This window comes from Sorex araneus, chromosome 4 (assembly GCF_027595985.1).
Source record: "Sorex araneus isolate mSorAra2 chromosome 4, mSorAra2.pri, whole genome shotgun sequence".
Taxonomy (NCBI): domain Eukaryota; kingdom Metazoa; phylum Chordata; class Mammalia; order Eulipotyphla; family Soricidae; genus Sorex; species Sorex araneus.
The window spans coordinates 170,651,295-170,673,214 of record NC_073305.1 but is presented as its reverse complement, the minus strand read 5'-3'; the positions used below and the strand labels follow the sequence as shown (position 1 = coordinate 170,673,214).

Here is a 21,920-nt window from a genome sequence, read left to right as displayed (position 1 = left end):
ATTAAAAATGATCTACTGTACAACAAAATATTGCAAGAATGGTATTTTATTATGTAATTCTGTTTGACTTTTTAGCTTCCTTTGACATCTGTCTTTGTCACCACAACCAACAAATAGGTGTTCAAAATAAAATTTCAATCTCAACTGGATTTTGGAGAGGCAGATGGGAGCAAAACTCAAACACCAGTAAAAGTATTTCTCTTGACTCTTCTACACCATATTGACAAAAGTAAAGTTAAAACAGTTGGTCGTTATGTATATGTTAGTAAAAATTAGTATTTTACATTTATATAGGTATCTACAATTATCAAGTAGAAGATGAATTTTAAATTATTTTAATAAAAATACATGGAATGTGACTGAAACTTCCATTTGAGTGCTTGTTCAATACTCAGTGCTTTAAAATATCGGGGTGGGGGAAGCCAAAATAAATTTTGACAGAAGGTATGAAAATTGAAAGAAAGAAGGAAAAGTGCTGGCTGTGATTCGAACAAGTCAGGAAGGTGAGCGGAAAGGTGCATACATCTCAGCGGGAAGCAACCCAAATGAGATGAAGACTCAGAGACCAAAAAACGGCTCTTTCCCAAGGTCAGTTTCATTCGACCTTATACAGGGCTAAGGCACGTCGGTGTAAGAGGAAACGAGGTTTTCACGTGACTGGCTCCTAGAATCTTCGTTAAGAAATCTGCTTTGACCATTTTTACCGACGGCTAGCAACCAAGGCCGCGATTTTCTTTTCTTTTTTTTTTTTTTTTTTTTTTTTTTTTTTTTTTTTTTTTGCTTTTTGGGTCACACCTGGCGATGCATAGGGGTTACTCCTGGCTCTGCACTCAGGAATTACCCCTGGCCGTGCTCAGGGGACCATATGGGATGCTGGGATTTGAACCCGGGTCGGCCGCGTGTAAGGCAAACGCCCTACCCGCTGTGCTATCTCTCCAGCCCCGGCCGCGATTTTCTTTGGCTTCTGCAGAGGGAACGGTGTGCCACGTGCCACACCAGAATCCCCCAAAACTTCACTGGGGGCTGCGTCCGAAGAAACATTTAGGACAAGAAGGGCTGGGATTCTTGGACCACAGCGAGGAGGGGTGCAATAACTCTCGACCATCACGTTTCTTCGAGGCTGAGTTCCGTCGGGGCTAAGACACGTTCGTTGCCCAGTACAGAAACACCCCCATCCCAACCTCCCATCTCTCCTAGCATGTCCCTAGCCCTTTCCCGTTTCGGGGGGATGCGCGGGTGGACACCCCCCCCCCCACGCCTCCAGCTAGTTGAGGCAGGGGCAGCAGCAACAGCAGATGGTCCGGCAGGGGTTCTTCTTCTTGTACTGCACGGCCTTGCGCACCTGCGCCTTGGCCTGGCCCGTGTAGTCCAGGGTCTTCTCCACGTTGAGCTCGATGACGTTGAGGGTGTCGGCCTGCTCCTCCACGAGCACGGCCATCTGCAGGAAGAGCTCGTGCACGTCGCGGATGCGGCTCTCCAGCCGCACGAGCTCCCGGTGGCGGCTCTCGAGCTCGCTGAGCGCGGCGCGCGCGCCCTTGACGTCGGCCAGCAGGTTCTCGGAGAACACGTCCCACTTGCCCTGCTCGAACATGTCCTCGATCTGCTCCCCGGACACGTCCCGGCCCATGATCTCCAGCTGGCGCTGGATGCGGAGCTTGCAGTTGTGGCGCTGCTTCATCTCGGCCTGGTTGTACTCGTGCATGGCGCGCTGGAAGGCGCGGGTGAGCGCGCTGTACTGCGCGCGGGCGATGCGCGCCACCGCCGAGTGCGCGCCGTGCTGGGCCTCGGCCGCCTCGCTCAGCGCCTTCATGGCCCGCAGCTTGCGGTGGATGCCCTCGCCGCGGGCCTTGATGTCCTTGGCGATGGAGTTGGTGTCCCGCTTGATGCTGCTCAGGCGCCGCATGGACGTGAGGAAGCGCACGTTCTGCTTGCCCAGGCGCTTCACGTCGGCCAGCAGCTGCTGGTTTTCCACCTGCAGCTCCTGGATGTCGCGGTACAGGGACTCCAGGAGGTGGTCGGTCTCGAACACGATGTCCTCGCGGGGCGCGTCGAAATCATCGTCCTCGTCCGGATACTGCAGGTCATAGTGGCGGCTCAGCTCCAGGAGCTCAGGCAGCCGGTCCTTCATGTTGCCTGCCGGGAGGGACAGAGGGGACGCAAGTTAATGAAATTCCTCCGGGGAGGGTCAGGCTTAACCTCGAGGAGGCTTCAAACTGCTGCCTGCGATGCATACCCCCCATCCCCAGCCCGCCGCCGCAATTCCTAATTCCTGCACGGAAGGAATCCTTACCAAATGCGCCTCAAATTTAGGCCACGCTGGACTAAGGTGAATGACAGTCACGGCTGCAGCCGTATTTTATTGCCTGCCGGCATCTGCGGTTCATTTTTATCAGACGCCAAAATGCAACGAGCAATTTTATGGTTTTTGAGTGCATTTGGAACCAGTCTCTTTTTTTTTTTTTCTGCCTTTGTGTTTGCCAGTAACCACAAATCAAAAGACACGGTGGTGGTGATGGTGGTGGTGGTTCTGTGTGGAGGGGTGGGGGGGGAGGGGAGAGGTCGGGATATAAAGAAAGAAAAGAGAAGGAAAGAAAAGAGAAGGAAAGAAAAGGCAACGATAATGATGGTAAAAGAAGGAAATTTACAAGGCTCCGGGGCTAACTGCGCGTTAGCTGTTTTGTGTCTGTTACAGCACCCGGCGCCTCCTTACCCAGTACGGCATAAGGGGTCTTCAAGTCGCTTCCAGATACATCATGGTTTAAAAGCTTATTCTTAAAACGTTATAAAAGTAACCTGTGCTTGAAGCACAGCAACAAAATAAAGGCCAAAATCTAATTTAAAAAACTATGAAATTTGAAAGTAGAAATTTCCTAGCCTGTCTGACTCATCTCACTAATACAAAGTTTGATCCTTTCATTTGAATTGAATTCTCAGGGTTTAAAACTATTTATTTCTTGAATGTGTGTGTGTGTGGGGGGGGCAATATATAATATTTTGGATGAGAGATATGAAAAGTGACAGTGATGTGGAAATTAAGTCTGCAATAAGTTGCATATTTAATATGCTTTGAACAAATAAGGGAAGCAAGCATAAAAAGATCATGCATCTACGTAGGAATTGTAGGCAGATGGAAAATCGAAATAAAAGCTTTACAGTTTTTCTCAAGGTCTGGAACGTTAGCAAAGCTGCTTTTAAAACATAAATTAACATGGAAAATTTCAACCCTACACAAGGCTAGTATAGACACACAAAAAATATAACACACTCCCATTTATCCCTCACACAGCAGCACTATTTGCCTACTTTTAATGGCTTTTTGAAACACATTGGCAGTTCCAACAGAAATTCCATGTTTTTCTAAGGGCGGTTCTGATCCTGTCTCTCCTCAGCAAGGCAAATTAATGTTCTCTCTGTCCATATTTTTTTTTCCAGTGAAATGAAAAACTTTCATTTTTATTGGCATGTATACATGTGAAACTAATGTACATTTTGCTCTTTACACACAAGCTGTGGAGCTAGAAAGGTTTTTCTTTCTGCTATATAATTTTCAAAAAAGCAGAGGAAAACAGAGGCACTTAATGGCTGCTCCATCTATCAGGGATCTTAATCTCAAATTAAAAGCTTTTCTCAAGTTGAAGTAATTAATTTTATAGCAACCACTAATGGAATACTGACAAGCTGAATTTAGTGATAAATGGGAAACAGTGAAATATTAACTATGGCCTTTCATCTCCCTGATCATTATTTGCATAAATTAAGCAAAAGTTTTCTTCCATTATGGAGATTTTTAATATAAGTTATCCTGCTTAAAATGCCATTTCTGCTATCTGGTAACAAAAATCAATACTAGGCTTTGTACACATTGAGGAAGGTGATTTTCCTAAAGGCTGAATCAAGAGGTAGGGGGAAAAAGTACCTTGTTTGGACAAAAACTAAGCTTTCCATGGTGTAAATTCCCTGCTATCTCATTATTTCTTCACTTTCATTCAAAATTTAAAAACAAATTAAAAATTGGGAGAAAACAACAATGTAGGGCAGGTAATGGATTAGCATACTTAAAATTTTAAGATCTGATGCCTCCCATCCCGGCCAGCCACTGCCCCACCAAATTTGCCGAGGCAAAGACAATGACAAGGTAAATCACATGAGATTTATAGAGGCCAGAGAGGGAACAGTGGGTAGGGGGCTTGCCTTGCACTGGCACAGCAGACCCGGGTTTGACCCCGGGCACCACATATATTCAGCAAGTCCTGTCAGGAAGGATGCTTAAACACAGGACCGGCAGTAAGTCATGGTCACTGCCAGGTCTGGCTCAAGCTGTCACTGTCACTGTCATCCCGTTGCTCATCGATTTGCTCGAGCGGGCACCAGTAACGTCTCCATTGTGAGACTTGTTGTTACTGTTTTTGGCATATGGAATATGCCATGGGTAGCTTGCCAGGCTCTGCCGTGCGGGCGGGATACTCTTGGTAGCTTGCTGGGCTCTCCGAGAGGGGTGGAGGAATCGAACCCGGGTTGGCAGCATGCAAGGCAAATGCCCTACCACTGTGCTATCGCTCCTGCCCCTGGCTCAAGCTATCCCCTCCAAAAGATTTATAAATCCTAGTCAAGAAGTTTGAGGGGGACCCTAAGAGAAAAGCAGCTGACACTGACAGAAGATATGGTGTTGGAACGTTGTATGCATGAAGCCCTATTATTAGCGGTATGTAAATCACAGTGACTAAGATACAATTTTATAAAGAAGATTTATAAATCCTAGAACTCTGGGTACATTGTTGGTGTAAATGAAAATTGGGCACAGCCACTATTGAGAGTCCAATAAGAAAAGAAGAGAAAAGAAAGAAAACCAAAAAAACAAAAGAAAAAAATCCTCCAGAAATTCCAGATAATCCAACAGTATAAGACCTAGGTATTTATCCAAAGTATATCGGGGAAAAACTAATTGGAACAGATATTCACACCTCTTTGTTCAAACTGAATCACTCACAATAGCAAAAACGTGAAATCAACCTGAATGCTAATCAATAGATGGATAAGGAATCTGAGGTGTTTATATACTAAATGGAATACGACTGCCAGGAAAGATGAAGTTGTTGCTTTGGGGACAGAATAATAAAACCTGAAGTGTTCTATGTGAAATTAAAAAAAAGGAAGTGAAAAATAATTGCTGGATATTTCTCTGATACATAGAATGTGAAAGAGTAAAGCAAGCAAACTAAAAACTACATCAGAAGAAAACTAAACCTAACTGGATGGAAAGCAGTGGGGTTAAAGGAGGAGTGAGGAGAGGGGTCGTTTTGGTTTTTGTTTGGGGGCCATTCCCACTGTGCTCAGGGCTTACTCCTGGCTCCGTGCTCAGGGATCCCTCTTGGCAGGGCTTAGCGGGCCAGGGTGGGTGCCAGAGGTCAAATCTGCCAGGGATCTGCATGCAAGGCAAGTGCCCTAGCCGCTGGCTCCAGGAGTGTCTTGGTATAGTACGATGGCACTGGGATTCTGGTGGTGCTATGAAATCCATACACATAAACAGGCACCAAATTATATCTCTGAAACTCTATAATATTGGCAAATTACCATTATAAATAATGTAAATCATTTGTAGTAGTTAATTTTTTCCCTCTCTCTCTCTCTCTCTCTTTTTTTTTTTTGACCACACCAGGTGGTGCTAGGGCTGATTCCTGGCTCATTGCTCTGGGATCACTCCTGGTGGGCTCCGGGGACCATATAGGATGGTGGAGATGGAACCCAGATCAGCCACATGCAAGGTAAGCACCCTACCTGCTAGACTATTGCTCCTGCCCCCTCCTTGTAGAATTTATACCAAAGTATAAATATAAGTACTGGAAGAACCTCAAAATTATGAGACACTATGAGATGCTAAAGAGGACACTGTAGTAAATATGTAATAAAAATCAAATAAATCTATTGGCTTTTCTGACATATTGTGATTTAAAATGTAATAAAAACTTCAATAAATATATTTTCCTTGGTAAATTATATTCATAAAGTGGTCTAAATTCTGACTTGATTAATAGGCACATACAGAATTTAAAAAAAATTGTACGTAGGGCTGGAGTGATAGTACAGCAGACAGGGTGATTTGCATGCAGCTGACCCAGGTTCAATCCCCAGTACCCAATATAGTCCCCTAACCCCATCAGGAGTGATCCCTGAGCACAGAGCCAGGAGACAGACCTGAACACTGCTGGGTGTGGACCAAAAACCAAAAATGTTGTACAACCAACTACCAGAAATTTCTGCTTTCTAGTTCTCTCTTCAGGTATATAAACCGTCTCCACCGAGAACTAACTCACACAGAAGGAAGAGGAATTTACATAACGCTTCTTTCATTGGGCAATAAGATTCCACATAAGAGAAAAGACAGAAGCAAGAGATTCTGGCAGTCAGTGGCTCCCCAACTTGAGAATCTTCTGGAGCGCTTCGAACATTATGGATACCTGGGCCTCGAGCATTCTGATTCAGGAGGTCTAGGATGATCTTCAAGTTATTCTAGTGCACACATATTGGTTGCTCATCCATGTAGTAGCTTTGTACTCATAAATATTCTGCAATTCTGGACAACTGATAGTATTCCTCAGGATGGACCCAACTTTGATAAATAACGGTTGATAGAAGAAAATCCTAGCTACCAGCAGGGAATACTACTGGCTTCTAACCACCTCTGGACAGGCTGGCATGGAGCCTGGGTAAGAAATCAAGATACACAGAGACCTCACTCTCAGTCTAGTGAGGCATAAAAATAATTTTTGAAATCTAGAAGGCAGAGTAACTAAGAGTTTTAGAGAGAATTTATTCCAACTGCCTTGATTTAGGGTGGATGTAAGCAATTGTCAAAGGCCTTTACCAAAAGGAAATATGAGGAAAATGGATTAGATTAATTATTTTGAGACACCTTCTGGTACCTGAATTAATTTGAAACATTAAGGCTGGAGATGCTCTAGTAATTAGATATGCTGATAACAGAACTGAATCCTGCGGTCAAGAACCTCATGTATTTGGCACCTAAAAACTTGATATTTTCTGTCAGGTCAGAAAAGAAAGATTCAGGAAACCAGTGTGCACCTATGCAGAAGATGAATGAGAGAAATAACCCATTCAGTGAGTGCTACAAAGAGCCTCCGTAAGAGGCACTGTTCATTCCTTGCTTCTAAGGGAACCAGTTATAAACACAATGCAGTCATATCTCTGATCACGAAAGAGACTTTGTACCTACTTGCTCTAAGGGAAACATGAAAAAAAAAAGGCTCATAATTGTTAAGCCAGTATCTCAGAACATAATTATATTTGGGGATCAGTCTTTTTTCAGACAGCTAAATCAAAGAGGATCTTTATAGAATACCCAATGTGATTAAACTTTAAACACAATTTTGTCTTCCACCAGGAAATAAAACACTTTCCTGTCTCACCTATGTACGTTAAGGCATTTTTACAAGGAGTGAAAAGGTTCAGTCATGGGCTACATGATGGATAGGTGGGTAAGAATCTGAGGTCTCTTATGGAGATCAACGTGTAGATTATAGGAGGAAACATACCCAGACCATGGGAGAACCTGATTTTCAGCATTCATAGCAAAGAAATATTCTAGAGACTATTCCTCTAAAATTGTGGGTTCAGAAAGTTTAGTATTCTTGCTTCAGAAGGAAGTAAATTATATGAAGGCATTTTTTTACAAGGACTCACACACACACACACACACACACACACACACACGGTGTATATGTATTTAGAGACTAGTGCAATCAAAAAGATATTGTCTCCCCAATATATGTTCCAAATGAAGACTTTCAAACAGTGACTCCCTTATCTTAACTCACAAAGTATCCATGTCCGGATTTTCCAATTTTATAATCTATTATATGCTAACTTCAGGTGTTATATATAACAATGTTTAAAGATGGCTAAAAGAAAATGACAGTTATAAATCACAGGGAGTCATTATACCTCGGTTGGCCACTGGCGCACACAGTGTCTGAATGAGCCTTTATGTAGGGAATATACGGCATCTTTATGCAGATCAGAAAGCGCCTTTCTCTGGGTGGTGGCGGCCCCACAACCAACCCCAAACTCACCTTTATCACCATCCCTTTCCCTCCCCACAAACATCTGGCAGGAGCCAGAAAGTCCCTCAGGGGCAGTGTCCCAGAATCTAGCAGTGGCTTACTAAGAAACACCACGCAATTCAACCTTCAAGGGCAAGGAGTGCGCTTTCTCAGACTGATTCACATCCATAAATCACACTTTCGCCCAGCCGAGTAACAGTCAGCAGTCTATTCCAACTCCTGACTTTAAAAACAAGGCAGCGAAAAGGAAAACAGCTTTTAGGTTTCGTTTAACTTTTAACTTTTATAAACTTGGGTCAGCAGCAGATGCAGATCAAGTACCAAAAATATCTCCTCAAGTAGCTCACCTCCCAGCACCACCACCCAGGGTTATTACCTCAATATAAGCATTGAAATGCACACGAACACTCAGAACAGGGCTTTCATTTTATAGGCAGAAGCTTTTAAAAATTTTTTAACTTCATTTTAACCGAGATCTGGATGAACACACAAAATATGTTTAGCATTACTAGAGTCTTCTTTTCCATAATAATTTCTCCACACTTGAGTTTTCCCAATACCACCAAATTTTCATTGTTAGAGCATTTAATCAGTCCTAGTAGCTCCTCACCACTTTCCAAAAACCCACAAAAATCATTCATAAATAGTTCTCTTACAAATAAGATTCATTGTAGATAAGACTACAGTATGACACAAGGGATGATAAAGCGCTGATACAAGCTTCAGACTCAGGGATAGAGAAGTGAGGAAATGCCAGCTGATTCATTTGCTAAGTGAGAAAGGAAGAGAGTTAAGTATGCTGGTTAGCAGGGTCAAGGTTCACCGTACAAGTTTCCCAACCTTATATGTATTAGCATTTCCAAACCAAAACAGCCCTGTTGGATCCCAACTATCCTAACACGCATCTGACTTGGCTTTGGATCCGAATTTGAAAAGGTGAATACCTGTGATTAAAAGTTCTATTTTTATAGATGTTCCATAGGGTCTCCGTGTGTGCGTGTGTGTGTGTGTGTGTGTGTGTGTGTGTGTGTGTGTGTGTGTGCGCGCGCTTGTGCATGTGAGTTCGAAGTGCCAGGGATCTCATTCCAGGGTCTCACACATTCAAGACATGTGCTACCACTGAGCCACATGTCAAACATAGTTTTTTTTTTTTTAAAAAAAAAAAAAACTAGGGCCAGTGTGCTCAGTGTAGAGTACGTGCTTTGCATGTACAGGCAAGGCTCTGTTACATCCCTTGCACTGCAAATAGAAAACAATAAATAAACAGAGAAATCAATAGAGCTTCCAGAAGAATCAGTGGATTTTTCTTTTCCAACTCATAATGCCAGTCACAGATATTGTTTAAATGCTTAAATCCCTTTATCTTTCTCTCTTTCCTTTCAACAATGTTCGTTGAGTCACTGATTCTAATCTTGTTGACCACTTATGCTCTCCCGTTCTCAAAGAAACTCATGATTATTTGGAACTGACATTTTTTTTTCATGAGGGCAGAAAAATGTCAATTACCCAGCATCACTGAAGCATGGATTGTTTCACGTAAGTGACTTTTACGTAACTGAAATCTCTCCCCTCGCGTGTGAAAATGAGCCTTCATTCAGTTTTGTTGGAAATTCTCTTCGGAAATCAATGATCGGCTTCATTGCTTCCTTGAGGCTGCTGGACATAATTGGCTGATGACTCAGATTGTCATTATGTGATGCAGTTCCAACTGCCATTCTGACGCAGTTTTGTTTGCTTTAAAATGATCTTCTTCCCTCTGGGTTAAAACACCAAGCCTTACATCAACGAACTTTATGTACAGGGCTCACAGTTCTCTCAATTCCTAAGAAAATAGATGAAAACCCCAGCATGTATTACAAGGTCAGCAGCCTTCTATGTAACGCAAAGGAAAAATAACGTGAGGGGAATACAGTATATACTATGTGGCGATTTTTGTGTTGCTCATGCAATAATCTTCACAATAATTCTGAGGGGGGAAACCATTTTCCAGTGACCAACCATTAGAGCCCAGAAAGTTAGGATTTTCATCCGGTTTATTCTGTTAGTGAGTGAAACCCACATAGATGCAAATCCACGGTGGTTATGATTGAAGCCCACATAGATGCAAATCCACGGTGCAGACTTTTCACAAAGTACTGCAGTGAAGTGGAGTGTGCAGAATGGACGTCTGTAGGGCCACCGCCGTGAGGATGAAACACTCACCCCACCTCTTGACATTTCCTTCCACGAGATGCCTTTACTGCACCTCTTTCTGTCAAGGGGCTTGCTAGTCTCGACCTGATTGGTGGCTTGGGAGGGGGAAGGAGAAATTGAGCACAGTAGGCTGGTGCCCTTTGGAAGGTTCTCTTTTTCTTGAAAGCGGGTAGACCCTGAGGGAGTTACACGCTCTGCTCTGAGGCTGGGCAGGCCTGAGAGAGATCAGAACAAGCTCATCTCATGGCGATTGTTTGGAGCATAAAGCACAATTCCCTGCAGAGGAAATAGCAACTTCCAACTTAGCCTTCATCAGTAACAAAGATGACACTTTGGCTGCCAACTTCTTATTCCTTCTTCTTCCTCAATAAGTTACTCTTGGTGACTCCTCAAGGAATCCCCAAACTGTCACTGTCACTGTCATCCTGCTGCTCATCGATTTGCTCGAGCAGGAGCCAGTAACGTGTCCATTGTGAGACTTGCTGCTACTGTTTTTGGCATATCGAATATGCCACGAGTAGCTTGCCAGACTCTGCCATGCAAGCAGGATACTCTTGGTAGCTTGCCAGGCTATCCTAGAGGGGCGGAGGAATCAACCAGGGTTGGCCACATGAAAGGCGAATGCCCTACCGCTGTGCTATCGCTCCAGCCCATCCCCAAACTATGCTAAGTAAAAGCAGACAGGGTGAAAATGGAAAAAGGCTCAAATGATTACCTTGCACATTAACTTAAAGGCAAGGAGAGAGAAGGTTGTTGTGTTTAAGCAATCTACTAATGAGGGAAGAAAGATTATTTGTAGGAAGAAAAAAAATTCACAGAATAAATGAGCTATTCCTGATACAAGTAAATAAAGAATATGGAATTCTAATATACATGGGCACTTTGCTATTGGAACTTCAATAAAGAGAGCTACCAATTTTACTATTACAGTATTGTAAATTATCTGAACAGTGTAAACATCAAGTCAACTATGTCTATGATGTGATAACCATTAATTTATATCTACTCTGATCATGAACACAAATGCCCTATACTTTGCCCCCAATTTTGTCCAAACTCCTTGAAGAAGGAGAAAATATTTATAATACATGCTCCTACAACTGAAAAATAAATAATTAGCTACATCTTGGGACTGACTTTGGCCATAGGTTATTAGTAAATACAACAGAAAACGAAGTTTTTAAAAGCACTATCCTTTAAAAGCCCTTTGTGAGAAGGGACTTCCTGCTAAGAACCCCAGTATAATAAACATGTAGAAGCCTAGGCCAGCAGCCTGGTGGATGAGGCCCGGTCAGATCAGTGAGCCCAGCGGAGCCAGCCCCCGGCTAACCTACCAGCAGGAAGCAGCCAGGTCCATAGGCTGGAGAAACACCAACAGAAGGAGTGTTCAATCAAGAGAATCATGGGAACAATAAGTCACTGTTGCTCATGCCCCTGAAATTGTTGAGTTTCAATTAAATAAATGTGTCTGTGATATACTAGAAATAGTCTGCTATCAGAAAAAAAAAACACATCAAAAACACTCAGCATTTCTCTAGGAGCAGGCTGTTAGTGAAAAGCAGTGAGGAAGCAATAAGAACAAACCAAGAAAATGACAGAAAACGGTCATAGAAGGACCCAGAATAAAGGACCCATATTCTGGAATAGCAAAACAACTGACAAGATTGTTGCCAGTGATTCGATATGCCAAAAACAGTAACGGCAGGTCTCACTCCCCTGACCCTGAAGGAGCCTCCAATCGTGGGGAAAGACGAGTAAGGAGAAGCTGCTAAAATCTCAGGGCTGAGTGTAATAGAGACGTTACTGGTGCCCGCTCGAGTAAATTGATGAACAACGGGATGACAGTGATACAGTGATACAGTGACGCATAAGACCCTGACAGTTTGCAGGCAGAGGTTTGAATAACATCAGCACATGGGGCTTTGCTTTCTATCACTAATGCAAACACTGCAGCCACTCCCTGAGGAACTCGGGTGAGTTTGTCCTGCAGGAAGAGCACAGAGGGAGAGAGAAGCCAGTCCTGCAACTGTGTGGCTGAGTCCAGGTGATTGGAGAGGAAGATTCACCCTCACCTGCTCACTTCCTGCCAGAAACTGTTCATCCTCACAACCATAAAAAAATAAACTGAAATGGGCAGGGCGTGGTGGTGGTAATACCTTCTCTGGCCTCTCCCCTCTCCCCTCTATTGTATTTTCTTTAAAAAATATCTAGGTGAATAATGGGAATAACTGCTACATCAAATTTGGGGGAGGAAAGGAAATCCTCATGCACGTAAAACAAGAGGGTACAGCTACAACTTCAAACCATACACAGAAGCAGCGGGTCCTGCAGTTCCTTGGCCCAATAATTTATGCAACCTGACTGGCGACTGTGACTGAATTATATCTACTTTGGTGTGAACGTAATATAAAGTTCTACTGTGCCATTCAGATTGTGTGCAAACACTGATACAACGTGCGCATGTGGCTGAGGTCGATCTTCTTCTCCTTTTGAGGATTGTGGTTATAATTATGGTGAGGAGAAAAAAAGAACTGATGCTAAAATAAGATTGCCTCGAACACAACCAAGCGTCCACAAGACGGGCTGGGTGAGAGCTGCTGGTTAGGCCGGGTGCTAACTGGGCCTTCTTGCGCAGTGAGTGGGGGCAGGACAGAAAGGAGAGATTCTGTGCAGCTTGAACCTTGGCTGAGTTTCAGTTTGATAAGTGGTTTTGAGAACTTGAAGAGCCAGTTTTAAAATGCAAGTACTTAGGCTTCTGTGTTTTGTGTTTGGTTCAGGGGACTAAACCTCATATATGCAAAGCACGTGCTTTACCACTGAGCTACATCCCCAGCCCTAGAGGTAAACAGTATTTAGTGTATCTTCTGTTGATCCTTCAGATTACCTAAATAAAGAACGGTGGAGAGACAGAATGCAACTTCCTAGCATGATTCTATGAGCCATATTCCAACCTGTCTATCACCAAAGACTGGACCAAGGATGCTTCTCGCTACTAACTGTAGCACTGTAGCACTGTCATAGCACTGTCGTCCTGTCACTGTCATCTCATCGTTCATAAATTTGCTCAAACGTGCACCAGTAATGCCTCCATTGTGAGACTTGTTGTTACTGTTTTTGGCATATCAAATATGCCACGGGTAGCTTGCCAGGCTTTGCCATGTGGGTGGGATACTCTCAGTAGCTTGCCAGGTTCTCCTAGAGGGATGGAGGAATTGAACCTGGGTCGGCCGCGAGCAAGGCAAACGCCCTACCTGCTGCGCTATCTCGCTATTAAAGCAAAAAATGAATTTTCTAAAGAACATCAGAGGATAACTATGGCCCTAGTAATCTTTCATAGTGTTAAGAAACAATTAGGATGCTCCTTTTTCAGATTATAGACTCTTAGGATTCTATATCTACCAAGGAAGGTAAGACTATCTGGCCTGGGGAGGCCTGTGGAACCGTATCCAAATCCTACTCTGCCAGCTTTGGAATCATCCTGGCTGGCCCTACTGGTCACAGTAGAGAGAGAGGTTAATTCCTAATAATTGAGTGTTTCAACTCTGCCCCTGTCATGTGTGCTTTGAGTAATTCCTCTCTCCCTTATCCTCCTATGCCTGTACCTTCCTTTCCCTACCACAATTGGTTGGAGAAGAAAATTAAAGGAGGTTATATATATGCAGCCCTCTTAAAATAGAGCCTGGTGGATACCACTCTATAGGTTATCTGTTTCTGTAATTTCAATTGACTCAAAATCTAGCAATTAATGTATTCAGTAACAATTACTGAAAAGTAATACAGAGAGTCTCTTGCCCGCATGCCTGGCTGTCTTCCCTGGGGCTCCTCGGAGGGGATGGGCTCCAGCTTCCCTCCCCACCCCGAGCAGAGCTCCCGGCAGCCGAAGACCACCGGAACCTAACTACAGCCATGCTCGAGGCCCTTCTCCACATGTTTGGACAGGCCTCACGCATGAAGGTACCGGCAGAGGAACCCAGGTGTGTGTAATCCCATCAATGGCCAACATTCAGAGAGAGACTTAAAAGCAAGCTCTCAGAAGCGCCTACTTCTTTAGCCTACTTCTCCCTTTGGGAGAAACTGGCAAGTTTCTGAGAGTTTCTTGCCCACATGGGACAGCCTTGCAAGCTTCCCAGGGTGTATTCATATGCAAAATCCAGTAACAAGCTGGATCTCATTCCCCTGACCCTGAAGAGCCCCCAGTGCAACATCGTTAAGAGGGCCAAGTGGAGATGGACTTCTAAGATCTCAGGGAAAGGATGAAATAAGATGTTACTGAGCCCGAGAAATCGGTGATTAACGGGATTTCGTGATTCGTGAGTATCAATTACTATAAGTGGCATCCCTGCTACTACACCACTAGTAGTTTGTGTCCCATTCCATCCAGAATCCTAAGTGAACACTAATTTCAGTGGGTTACCCGACGTCACCCATTTGGTATAGTGTTGAAATAATTCCCTCTCCCTCCCCTCCCCCATTCTCATTGTGAAAAATGTCGCTTTTATGAGTTTTAAAGCAACCTATGCTCTTTGTGGTGAGCACCAAGACCAAATGACCCCTGGTCATCACAAAAACAACCGCAGCAAAAGGGGGAAGTGAAGGGGGGGGTCAGAAGAAACAAATATCACCATTTTAATTCAGTACACATCCTCTGAAATCCCCTCAGAAGTCCTGTCAAGGTCAGCCCCGTGCTGCATCCGACCCCAGTTGTAAGACCTGGTGGTTGGTGCCTGTGAGTTTGGTTTGCCAGTTGCATTCAGGAGCCTCGAGGGAAGAAGTCTTGATCCTCATCTGACCTATGTCCAGAAAGCAAATGTCGTTGGTCTTGTTGCTATTTCCTTCTCGGGCTGTATATAGGAGAGCAAGACATTTCCTCATCTGTACAATGGCAATGACAGTACTTATCTCATAAAGCTCGGGTGGTTTGTGCGCTTTAGTCATTAAATACTATAAGGGATATAAAAGCGCACTGAAAATCTGAGATATACTTACAAGCCTGATTTTAGGAATCTATATTTTGTACAACTGTCATCCAAAATAAAAAAAATATTACCAAGAAGTATATTCAATGGAAACAAGTGCTACTCCTTAAAAAACATATGCAGTCTACAGTCCTACCACCCAGGACACGCCTGATCTCCTCTTAAGAAACATGTGCAGACCACAGGACCTAAAATGACCCAGTAAAACCAATTTTTTTCTTATCTCTACTATTCTTGTTTCTCTGCTATTCCTGTAGCTTCAAAGACTAGATGTAAATGCCCAATAGTCAATCAAAACCTTGGGAAAGTATGAATCAGATGCCTTTTATTCACTGTCTGAGAATGAGTCAAAAGACCAAAGTCACTTGTATTAATAAATATTTTATTATGCTGAAAGTCTCACATCATACCTATGAAAAGGTCAAATAAACACACTATTGCAATGTTATCTCAACTATAATAATTTTTAAATGTTAATTAAAATAGTTATATAACAGATTAAGTTTTTTTAACTAAACGTTAAAAGCTCTTAATATATGTGTAATAAATTCAACATCTATTGCTGTTGGAAAAGACTCGAAATTGAATATAGTTTTTTTATGCTCCTAAATAATTAGTCAAGTATAGGTGTAGATAAACTGTATGTATGTTTGATTATGACAAAGTATATATTATATTCAAAAACAATTATGACCTATAGTGGACTGAAGGAAGAAAAGCAGGAAGTAGGCTTTTAATATAATTAATCCCTCTATGGCCTTGATGGTAATGTGAGAAAAGCAATGTTTAATTGCAAGAAGTGAAAAATAAATTTATGTATTTTAAGTGAAATACCATAAAGTTTCAATTAAATAGACCACTCAGGAGCACATGAGTATTCTAATTGAATGTTTTTTCTCTCATCAAGATTGACAAAGGGGGAAAATATCTTTTAGTGACAACTCTTTCTAAATTGTATTAGTGCTTCATTCTATGTTACTAGTGCAATATAACGTACTTCATTTTATTTCGGAAGAACGGGGTTATTAGAGGCCCAAGGGCTATTACTCAGAGCATCTTTCCATGCTGAATGCTCTTCATGTTTAGAAATGGGTAAAATATATTCTAACTCTAGGATGTAATTTGGAATCACATCTTCAGGATCCTTCAATTGAACCTGTTTTCTAGTTTTGTTCCTTCAAAAAATGAAAATTTCTGGAAAGATTAGTTGAGGATATTGGTTAATTGGGTTATCATTTTATTGTCACTGAACAGATTGGAAGTAGAAAAAAATAAGGTAATGTCAATGTTTGAGGAAAGGATGTACAGTGGTGAATATTCAGGCAAATAAAGTATAATAGATTTAATACCCCCCAAAAACCACAACCCAGCTCCTTCAAGTCAACAAACTGAAGAGCAGAAGCTGACCACATTTTTATACATTTATCCCACCTCTTATATTCCATATAGCAGATGTGTTGTTTAGGACTTTATGTAGAACTGGCATGTATAAATGTATGGTAATAAAAAGTAATCTTATGAACATTTTAATATTAACAGAAATTTAAATTCCTTTTATACAGCAGCTTCTATTTTAGATAACAGGGATGCTGCATTATTGCAATGGTATTGTTAATATCTAGAAGATAACTTTCAATCCATCCAAAATTGCAGAAAATTCAATAACTAATGACAACGTATTTTCTGTGACCTAACTACTAATGCCCTTTATAGAATAATTCCCAGCAAACATGAATCAACATTTTTAAATACCTGAAGTTTTATCTTTACTTATTGTTCAGTATTCATTCATTAGTTATGTTTTGAAGCTACAACAAAAATATATCAATTCTTTAAGCTAAAATGAAGTTTTATCTTTACTTATTGTTCAGTATTCATTCATTAGTAATGCTTTAAAACTACAACAAAAATATATCAATTCCTTTAGCTAAAATGAACACTATGTATATTTGTTTTACACAATAAAGTCAAAAGTCAAAACACTTGGATATCTAAACAGCAATACTGGAAACTTAAACATAATAGAACAATGCCTTTCAACTTTTGAGGAAAATGTATTTTCAACGCTGACTTCTATACTTAGCCCAATCCTCAATCAAAATTTGAAGACAGAATGAATACATTTCCAGATATACAAGGTCTCCAGGGTTTTTATTTCCTATGACCACTTCCTAACGAAGAGACTGGGAATACATGCCAACAAAACAAGGAAATGAAGAAAAAAAAGAGGCATAGAATAAAGAATCCCAACAGGAGATTCAAAGGAGGGGCAGCTGTGAACTTGACTGTAAAGACCATCTGTCTTGGTTAGGTGATAAGGTTACAAAAGAGATTTCTTCCAAGAGATGAAATTGGTGGAATTCCTGATAGACTGGTATTTCCTAAGGAAAGATTCAGTCAATTGTAGATTATAAATGCAAATTAAATGAATCAAACAAATTTAAAAAACCCAACAATTTAAAGAAAAGAAACAAATAAATACTATGGGATATTATGGGAAAGTAATCATGATATAATACATGACACAGATGTGATTGGTATATTCATAACCATAAATACAGAGTCACTGAATACTTAATTCAAGTTAAGATATCACTGTGTTGGAAGCAAAAAAGGTGGTAGAGCAGAAAAGGTAGGTAAATTACTGTGGAGAAGAGGGTGGAATGAGCCAAACCATCAAACTTCTTAGAGAAGTAAATAGGTGACTCTAAAACTAATAAAAGAGAGCAAGAAAGAAAGAAAGAAAGAAAGAAGAAAGAAAGAAAGAAAGAAAGAAAGAAAGAAAGAGGAAGAGAGAGAAAGGGAAAGAGGGAAGGAGGGAAAGAAAGAAGGAAAGGAAAGAAAGAAAGAGAGAGGGAAAGAGGGAAAGAAATAAGGAAAGAAGGAAAGAAAGAGAGAAATAAAGAAAGGAAGGAAGAAAGAAAAAGAGAAAGAGTGAGGAAGAGAGAGAGAAAGGGAAAGAGGGAAAGGGGAAAGAAAGAAGGAAAGGAAGGAAGGAAGGAAGAAGAGAAAGGGAAAGAGGGAAAGAAAGGAAGGAAAGAAGAAAGAGAGAAAGGAAGAAAGGAAGAAAGAAAGAAAGAAAGAGAGAAAGAAAGAAAGAAAGAAAGAAAGAAAGAAAGAAAGAAAGAAAGAAAGAAAGAAAGAAAGAAAGAAAGAAAGAAAGAAAGAAAAAGAGAGAAGAAGGTCACCAGAAGCATGGTGTTTAGAGGTAACACAAAAATACAGGCAAATATGATTGGAAGTGGTCTTTGGAATGAGGCAAATGGAACAGAAGGGGTCTTACTGTTTAATTAACTTTAATTTTTCATTAAATTTCTTAGAGAACTAGTTCTGTTTAATCACAAATGCACAATTTTAACAAATCTGAAAATTAAAGAGAGAAAGGGAAGAAAAAAGCCATATACATGTGTGGATGTGCATGTGTGCAATGCGAGTGCACATACACGAGCCCCCCCCCCCCCCCACACACACACTTTCTAGAAGTCCCAGACACTGACCAAGGAACATGCTTTGAGTTTTGGTTTGGCGATACCCAGAAACTCTCCATCTTATTTATCTGTCTATATGCCTACCTACTGTTCCAGCTCCTCTCTCACACACGTACAAACATCCCTTTTCAAATTCCACTATAGAATTAACACTTCTATATAGACTGACAAATAGGATCTGAGATTATTCCCAACTGAAATTCATTTTTAACTGAACTGAAAAGCAAAATTCCCACTGGGGCTTCAAAAAAGATCTGAAAGAGGAAATAAGCCTAAAATAAAATTCAAATAACCAATTATAAAAATCGTTTATAATTTGAAAAGAACAGGCCCTGGTGAATATCATAAGGATTAAAAGCATGCTACTTGCTCAAAGACAAATACTACGCAAATGCACATGGACAATGAGAACAGACAGATTATATAAATAAGGGTAATTTATGTTTACGTCATCAAAAAAAAAATAAGAATGACTCAGAACAGTGCAGCCACGTTCACTGACCTTGATGCTGTCAGCATGGTTCTGTGATCCCTGGTGTTGTAGTGACTGCCAGGCTCACCACAGCTAGGGGTGTGTGACTATCACAATTAACACACCACAAACCCTGGAGAGCACTGCATGAGCCCCAGTGAACCCAAATGGGAGAGCACCACAACGACCACACTGATGGGAATGATGAGAAATGAAAGTAGCAAAAATAATCCTGGAGGGAAAAAAATATATAAGCAACCGGGCCTGTAAAACTGACTTGTAAGACTATGACTGTGGACCCCTTAATATTAACATCTCAGGGACCTCAGAGAATTAAAAATGCATAAACGGTAACAGGAGCTCTAAAAGAAGGAAAGCCGAATATTTATGGTACTGTAATAACTGAATGTGAAATTTGAGACCGTGGAAGAATTTCAAAGTAAAATATAATCAAATTTGAAACCTGTACAACAACAGCCACAAAAAAATGAAGATTTAGGAATGGAAAAAAAGTGTTGCATAAACATAATAAACAGCATAGAGTTACTCAATGTTGTGTGAAGAGAAAACGTCAAATTATAAGAAAATAATATGATGGTAAAATGTGGTGCTTTGTTTTGCTTGTTTTGGTTTAGTATAGGGACCACATCCTAGTGGTGCTCAGGGCTAACTCCTGGCTGAGCTCAAAGATCCCTCCTGGTGGGACTCAGGAGAACTATATTGGGTTCCAGGAATCTAACCTAAATTAGCTGCCTGCAAGGCAAGTGCCCTTTCCCCCCGCCCCCCGCCCCCCCCCGGTACACTCTCCCCAGATCCCGGTGATAAAATGTTGAGAAAAATATCATAAAAATATCATAGGAGATATTTTCAAATAAAAATCATATTAATTATAGCTACTCAGAAAATAAATACAAATATAAAATAAGTTTCTCATTTGCACTCATTCATTTAGCCAAAAGTGAGGGGGAATTCTGTATTTAAGATTTATTTATGTTTTAGTTACTAGGACTAGATGAAAGGATGAAATATTTGTCTCTATACTGCTGAATAGAAGGTATAGCTATCTAGATATCAGAAAAGACAAAAATATCTATTGTATTCCCAATTTCAGCAAAGGGCAAATAATAATGACATATGTTTCAATTAAATGGTGACAAAAGTATGCTGACTAAATGGGATTTTCCTCTAGCAACAATTCATCTTTAGATAAGTTAATGCTACTATACAATTTTGATTCTTTAAGGAACATGCTTGATTCTCTGAAGAGAATTTTCAAACGGAGGAATTCATTTGAACCATTTCATTTAACCATCAAAGCCTTTTATTTTTAGTTTTCTTTTAAACAAAAATAACACTTGAAGCTTTTTATTAAAAAAAAAAATTAAGGGGCTAGAGCGATAGCACAGTGGGTAGGCCATTTGCCTTGCATGCGGCCAACCTGGGTTCAATTCCCAGCACCTCATATGGTCCCCCGAGCACTGCCAGGAGTAATTCCTGAGTGCCTGAGCCAGGAATAACCTCTGTGCATTGCAAGGTGTGAGTCAAAAAGCAAAGAAAAAAATTTTTTAAATTAAAGCACTGTGATTTACAAAGTTATTGATCGTTAAGTTTTAGCCATATAATATTGCATAGTGATAGGGCATTATACATGTGTAGAGGTGTTAAAGCTCTACTCCTAAAATTTTAGCATTATTGAAAACCAGTGATCAAACAATAAGATTTTAATTTTCAAAAGAGGGGTAAATCATCACCATGTTAATATTTACTATTAACTGTCTGGTGTTAAGTGTTTTATTACCTCACTTCTTTACCTGCCATAAACTCTGCCACACTGGTGTGTTTGCCATGCACTCCAGGGCGTCCAAGTCTGGAGAAGTTTCTCAAACAGTATTTGTTGACTATCTCAGCTCATGAGAATGGTTATTTCTTGGGCTCATTTTATTTTTTTAAATTTTATTGAATCACCATGAGATAGTTACAAGCCTTCATGTTTGGGTTACAATCTCACAATGATCAAACACCCATCCCTCCACCAGCGCACATTCCCCACCACCGATATCCGGGGTATACCCTCCCCCCTTTCCCACCCTCCCCCTGCCTCCCTGGCAGACAATATTCCCCATACTCCCTACTTTTGGGCATTATGGCTTGCAATGCAGACACTGAGCTCATCTTTGATAAGATTAGATCTCTTACACTCAAAGATAAGATAGCCCTTGCATGCAGAGTACCCGTAGGCTAGTGGGGAGAAAAATGCTACCACAGACAATAACAGTGGAAGTACTTTCTGAGTTTCATACTTTTTGGTATCTTGAGAAGATACCAAACTTGGCCTGGTTCTAGAAAAGAGATGGCCTCCTCAAATCTGTCTGAGCTGATTCTAGATGGCTTAATAGGATTGTGTGGGCAAGGAGAAGGAGAAGATCATGAAAGCAGAGAGAACTTGAATGAAGGCAGGAAACACTGACAGTAAAGAAATCATCGGAATGTGGTGCTGCAGGAGTAAACAGAACAGAACAAAACACCATAGAAATTTATCAGATTAGTCTTTAGGTTTCCTCAATGTTTCCTCAAGGATCAAACTGAAAAAAAAAAAAAACAGTAGGCTGAAAAGTTCCTTTCCTTTTGGGAAGAAAAAAAAGAATTATTTCCTATCTTGTTGAATTGAATCATGTATTTTCATACATTTAGGAATGTTGATTTTTTTTCTTCC

The 21,920-nt window shown here is 41.0% G+C and overlaps 1 protein-coding gene across 1 annotated transcript in view; it reads right to left on the bottom strand.

Annotated features, from left to right (window-relative positions):
- Positions 1-942: 942 nt before the first annotated feature.
- Positions 943-21,920, bottom strand: part of STX11 (syntaxin 11) — a 30,499-nt gene continuing 9,521 nt past the window's right edge. Inside the window, exon 2 of the mRNA XM_055136354.1 lies at positions 943-2,133. Within this exon, the coding sequence (XP_054992329.1) occupies positions 1,265-2,128 (864 nt within the window). The 5' untranslated portion in view covers positions 2,129-2,133 and the 3' untranslated portion in view covers positions 943-1,264. The remainder of the gene's footprint in view (positions 2,134-21,920) is intronic.